The 6,303-nt window shown below is 39.9% G+C and overlaps 1 protein-coding gene across 1 annotated transcript; it reads left to right on the top strand.

Moving 5' to 3' along the window:
- Positions 1 to 264: 264 nt before the first annotated feature.
- Positions 265 to 5,484, top strand: IL22 (interleukin 22). Its single transcript, XM_060113571.1, has 5 exons — positions 265 to 450; positions 1,364 to 1,429; positions 1,541 to 1,684; positions 2,618 to 2,683; positions 5,377 to 5,484. Exons 1-5 carry the CDS (start codon positions 265 to 267, stop codon positions 5,482 to 5,484), a joined length of 570 nt encoding a protein of 189 aa, XP_059969554.1.
- Positions 5,485 to 6,303: the final 819 nt, after the last annotated feature.

A 6,303-nucleotide genomic window follows, 5' to 3' on the forward strand; every position in this document is an offset into this window, starting at 1 on the left:
ATTAGATAATTGCTGATGTCATATTTTTCACACACACAATTTGGTGTCCTGGGGGCTATAAAAGCGGCATCTTCTACCTTCCCATCACAAGCAGAATCATTGAAATCAACAGGTAAGTCCTCCAACAAACTTGGTATGCTTGTTTGTTGGGTGTGACACTTCTTGATACTTACTTTTTTCCTTTATGTTGTTTTTGCTTCTTGTTCTCTTGATACCAGGTTCTCCTTCCCTAGTCACCAGGTGCTTGAGTTTGTGTTGTCTACAATGGCTGGCCGGCAGAAATCTATGAGCTCTTCCCTTATGGGGACTCTGGCGGCCAGCTGCCTCCTCCTCACGGCCCTGTGGGTGCAGGGAGGAGCGGCTGTGCCCATCGTGTCGCACTGCAGGCTCGACAGGGCCAACTTCCAGCAGCCTTACATCACCAACCGCACCTTCGCGTTGGCTCATGAGGTACTCATCTCACTCTTTCTCTCTTTCTTTCGCATCCTTATCTACCTGGAACCTGAATAGTTCTTAAAGTTTCTTCAGAGCACATCTAAGGTCTTTAAGAAACCAACATTTATCTCTACAGGTAGACCAGCCATCATATTCTCTGTCTCTTCTGAGACTTTGTGGAGATCTTCCATTTTGGGCTTTAGGATGCGTACATTGTGTTTTACCCTGAAAGGAGCCATTTAGTAGCCCATCTGACTATTTATTTTTCCCTTTATTCCTCTAAGCATTATTTTATTTTACTTTATTTTATTTTATTTTTTGAAGAGAAAGAAATTGACATTTATTGAGCACTTACTATGTTATGAACTCTATGCTAGGAGCTTTAAATCCATTTTTTTTTTAAACTGAGGTATAGTTGATTTACAATATTATTTAAGTTTCAGGTGTACAACATAGTGATCCACAATTTTTAAGGATTTATAGTTATTATAAAATATTAGGTATATTACCTATGCTGTACATTATACCCTCATATCTTATTTATTTATTGAAGTCTAGTTGATTTACAATGTCGTGTTAGTTTCAGGTGTACAGCACAGTGACTCAGATATATATATGTATATATATATTCTTTTTCAGATTCTTCTCCCTTATAGGTTATTACAAAATATAGTTTCCTGTGCTTATACAGTAGGTCCTTGTTGGTTATCTGCTTTATATTTAGTAGTGTGTATATGTTAATCCCAAACTCCTCATTTATCCTTCCTCCCAACACCTGAGCATTATTTTAAACTCATGCACATATCTGAATCCTTTCTTTAGTCCTTATGTGGCTGCTCTGGGGAGAGGGGATAGAGTACAGCTCTACTTACAGACATTTCTTCTAGCTCCTTGACGTCTAAGCACTTAGTCTTTTCTTCTCTTCCAGGCTAGCTTGGCAGATAACAACACAGATGTTCGTCTCATTGGGACCAAACTGTTCCAGGGAGTCAACGTAAGCCATAGGCATGATGCCACTCGTGGTTATTTGGAGCGGTGGTGAGGATGGGTTGGGTCTTCTGAATGTCGCCTAATATGAGCCCTGCTGTTTCACTTTCACCAACAGTTGATGGAGCGCTGCCATGTGCTGAAGCAGGTGCTGAACTTTACCCTTGAAGAGGTGCTGCTCCCCCAATCCAATAGATTCAAGCCCTACATGCAGGAGGTGGTGCCCTTCCTGGCCAGGCTCAACAAAAAGCTAGGCCAATGCGTAAGTTCCTTTCCCAACCTAAGTCCACCAGCTCCCATGTGCCCACCCTCCCTCTTTCTTCTGCATGGAGCCCTTTTCTTTCCCACCCTTGTTTGTTGCCCCCCCCCCCCCACCATGCTGGCAGTTAGAAGCACCTCAGTAACACCATTACAGGAATCGCTGGGAGTCACAGAATGTTTACTTTTGCTTTAATTGAGTCACACTTTGAGTTGATGGTGATGGACGGGTCTGAAAGACCACATGAGGCTTATTTGTCCCTGGAAAAAACTAATTCGGGTTATGTGAGATGAGAAAGGAGTTGGGAGCTGTAAGGAAAAATGCCAGTTGGTGCAAATGAATCCACTGAGTATAAGTTGATGGAGGGAGGGAACTGGAAAGAGAGAAAGAGGGAAACAAGAAGATTTAATATTTGGTGGTGGGTAGTTGAAGACTGCTGCCCTTTTGATATGGAAAGTGACAAAATCAGAGGTTTGTGAACTCGATGCCTCTGAACATTTAAAACTCTGAAAAAAGATTTGAGTGGAGCAAGCAGAGCAAAGGGGGCCTAGTATTTATTGCGGAGGGCCCTGTTCACATAAGATGTTTTATGTATGTTTCTTGTTCTGAGCACACATTTTTGATGAGGTGCAGTTATGGTTTTATTCTTGACAGGATTTGCATAAACCACTCCACTCTTTCCACAAAGTTCAACCTCAGTAGGGTTTCCCAAAAGTGAAGTGAGGTCCCATGTAATAGAATGACTGGACTTCGGTGTCCAAGGAAATTCAAGAGCTCAGAAAATCTAGGCCACTGGTGAAATCTAGGTCATTGTGGGCAAAATTGCTAAGAACATTAATTCCAGGTGAATGTAACATACCTCATTTAGGGGCGCTGAGGTTCAAAAAGCTTCAGTACAACAGTGTTAAAATTGTTTCTCTGGTTTTCATTTTGTAGCATATTGAGCGTGACAACCAGAATATCCAGAGAAATGTACAGAATCTGAAGGACACAGTGAAAAAGGTACTACTAATAACTATTAATGCTAAATCATTTGATAGAAGAGACAAATGTTGTTTTCCTCTCCTTTCTTTTCCTTCCTTTTTTTCGCCCCATGTCATGATTTTGTACTTGATTCTCCTGCCATTGGGTTGACTATTTAGATGCATATGTGTTTAGATGTGTCTATATGTTTATAAGTCAATTTCCAAATTTTGCAAATCATAGAATTCTAGAACTGGCTAGGAACTTAAATCATCTAATCTCATCACCCCATATGCCAGTCACTGGCAGAGCCAGAATAGAATACAGGTCTTCTGAATCCCATCCAGGCCAGAAGCAATGGATATTACGTTTAGTCTCATTAATCCTAAGGGAAATTTAAGATTCCTACTGATTCACTTAATCTGAAGAAGCATTTGTTCAAAACCAGAAAAGTGTCTGGGGGCAAATTTATTTGAAATAATTTTTGAAGTTATTCATTTGAAGATTTAAAACTTGGAGAAATATACCTAGAACAACCATAACAAAAGAGCTGGACTTGCATATAGGATGAATTTCTGGAATGATTGATACTTACATTTAACTGTTATAATATAATACCCAATATCTATTGATTTTAATTTAAAAGCAAAAGTGAACAACCCCCAGTTTCTTTTACACAGTTTCAAGTAGAATGAAAATACTAGTAATGGATTCACTATAGGGAAATGAAAGTCCAAACTGGAAACCCTCTTTTTTTCCTCTCTCCTTTTCCTTCCTTTCTAGTCTCCTCCCTCCTTCAACAATGCCCTAGTGAGCATCTATCTGGTATAGGTTAGTATATATTTTGACAGTGAAAGATATTGTCAAATATTTGTCAGTGAAAGATATTTCCCCAAATATGGCCTATTTGGGGAAAAGAACAATGGTGGAAGGCTCAGGCCAGCAACTGTGACTCATCCAAAAAACAGAGGTATGATTAGTAGCAGCAAAAGTGATGATTTGGCAAGCAGGTACAATGAAACCTCAGAAACATGAAGGCTCTAGTTGATGGAAGTTTCAGGAACAAGCGTAACCTCAATTCCCCCTTTTTTCCATCTTGATGTTTTTTATAAAAAGTCTTTCTTCCTGAACATGCTTTAATGAACGTGTCTGGTTCTTCCTTTGATAACTGAAGGATTTGTTGTTTTTCATTGTGAAGATCAACTCTCTTGTTATAGAATCATTAGCTAGACGTGGAGGGCTGAATATTAGCATGCCATAGCCAAGAAGTACTTTACGCTTCTGGTTTGAAAAATCCCTCATGTCGGCTTACTTTGTTGTCTTTAGGAAAGTGAAGTGTGGGAGAGAAAAATCTGATGGTGATCTGTGTGGGAAAACAGATTTTAAATCTTTTAATCCATTTTGAGAGAATTGACTTTCATATTTGCAACCGGTTGCCATGTGGAAGAGTGGTTATGCTTTTTTTTTTTTCCCTTTAGCTCCAGAAAGCATAGTGAGAGGAATGTTATTCAGACAAATCTCAGCATGAGGAAAAACTGGTCAAAGCTGTCTGAAATGGGAGGGTTGTCTTGGGGGGTAGTAATTCCCTGTCACTGGAGGTAAAAGCAGAGAGCAGGCTATAGCAGAACGGATGACACACAGTAGGGCAAGAGAAGCTTTAAAATTCTTTATAATCTTGGGAGTCTTTGAGATATAAAAAATTATCTCTTGCCATTATGTCAAAGGAAGTATGGAAAGATGGAATGGTGGAAGAAAGCAGGAAGAGAAAGGAGACCGAAATCTAGAGGACAATGATGACTTAGGGTTGTTGTTTTATTTGAGGTAATCTTGAGCAGATTTAATAGATTAGATGAATTTCAGAGGAGGATGATTTGGGCTTGAACCTGGGTTCCCTCTCCCATGGAGTTTGAAAGCTTCATTTGCCTACTGCTTGGAAGGAGAAGGAAAGACGGGGTGTTAGAAGTCATTTCTGGCCTTCTACTATTAAAGCAACTGGATAGGATGCATTTGGTATTTTCCCCATAAATGTGAAAACCTGTTTTTTCTACCCCTCCGTCAAGAAAGTGGGAACAGGGCCTCCCTGGTGGCGCAGTGGTTGAGAGTCCGCCTGCCGATGCAGGGGATACGGGTTCGTGCCCCGGTCTGGGGGGATCCCATATGCCGCGGAGCGGCTGGGCCCGTGAGCCATGGCCGCTGGGCCTGCGCGTCCGGAGCCTGTGCTCCGCGGCGGGGGAGGCCACAGCAGTGGGAGGCCCGCATACCGCAAAAAAAAAAAAAAAAAAAAAAAAAAGAAAGTGGGAACAGAAAAAGCCCATGTGTGTTGGTAATGTGCAGTTTTGATTCAAGGCTGTTTGAGCTAAGTGGTTATATGTAACTGGTTGGTCATAGACAGTAGTGGGCCTAGGAGGTAGGGCAAGGCAGGATGAGTGGCACTCTGGGTCCCCCAGATCCCAGCACAGCCTCTATCTGTTTGCTCTGGTTAGGAAGTGGTTTGAAACATCATCAGCTTAGATTGATGCCCACAGATGCCCTCTCAGTTCAGATAGCCGTAATTTTAAAGTCTTTGGCAAATCACGTACACTTGCTAAAAGGGTATTATTACTGATCTTTTACAAAAGGCTAAACCTTGGTTTCTGTCCCAGCAACCTAACCATCTCATCTCCCTCTAATTTATTCCTCTTTAGAAAACATGGTATAAATGCTGAAATACTTGTGTGTTCTTATTTTCACAGCTTGGAGAGAGTGGAGAGATCAAAGTAATTGGAGAACTGTATTTGCTGTTTATGGCCCTGAAAAATGAATGCACTCGTCCAGGGCAAAGCTCGGAAATGGATAACTAACGCTTCTTGCCTGTTAGAAATAACAATAAGATCCCCTGAGGTTTTCTTTTATCAAAAGAAAAAGGGGAAGCCAAACTCCACAGCCCTGTGTGGATTCTAAACAAACCCCTGCTTAGCTTAAAAAAGAGAACAATGTCACTTGTATCCATACGACCAGAAGGTAGACCTTCCAAGCATAAGGAGATCTATTAATAAATAACATTTTATCGTAGTTGGTGTTTTATACACAGAAATTTAATTTTTAAGCAGTTGTCTATTTCCCCACAAAAAAGATTACTTCCCCACCTCTTTAGGGAAAAAGCCCCTAAATAATTTCACTTCCATAATCAATAATTTATATTTATGAATTAATTTATTGCTTTAAGTACCTGTGTTATTTATGTAATTTTACTAATATGGATTTATTTATAGAAGCATTATAAGATATTTCTACTTAATCATAAGGCTAATATTAATATTTATGACAATAATTGTGGAGCTATGTATAATATGTTTATTTTATCTCAATAAACACTTCTGTATCCTAAATCTTGTGGCTTTGTGATTTTTTTCCCCTTTAATATTACCACCACCACCACCACCACCACCATCATCATCATCATCATCATGTAATCATTTCTATTTGCTCAATGGGCCCATAACCTGTATAAATGATTTTATTCTTGACTCTAAGCAAATGAGGTGGCTATTAGTATTATCCACATTTTACAGATGAGAAAAGTGAATCAGAAACATGTTAAAAAACATTGTGTCACTATAAGCAGTGGACCCTTATTAAAGCTAGGTCTATCTGATTTCTGGGGGAATCTGTTATACTAC

This window comes from Mesoplodon densirostris, chromosome 11 (genome assembly GCF_025265405.1).
Source record: "Mesoplodon densirostris isolate mMesDen1 chromosome 11, mMesDen1 primary haplotype, whole genome shotgun sequence".
In the NCBI taxonomy this organism is placed as follows: domain Eukaryota; kingdom Metazoa; phylum Chordata; class Mammalia; order Artiodactyla; family Ziphiidae; genus Mesoplodon; species Mesoplodon densirostris.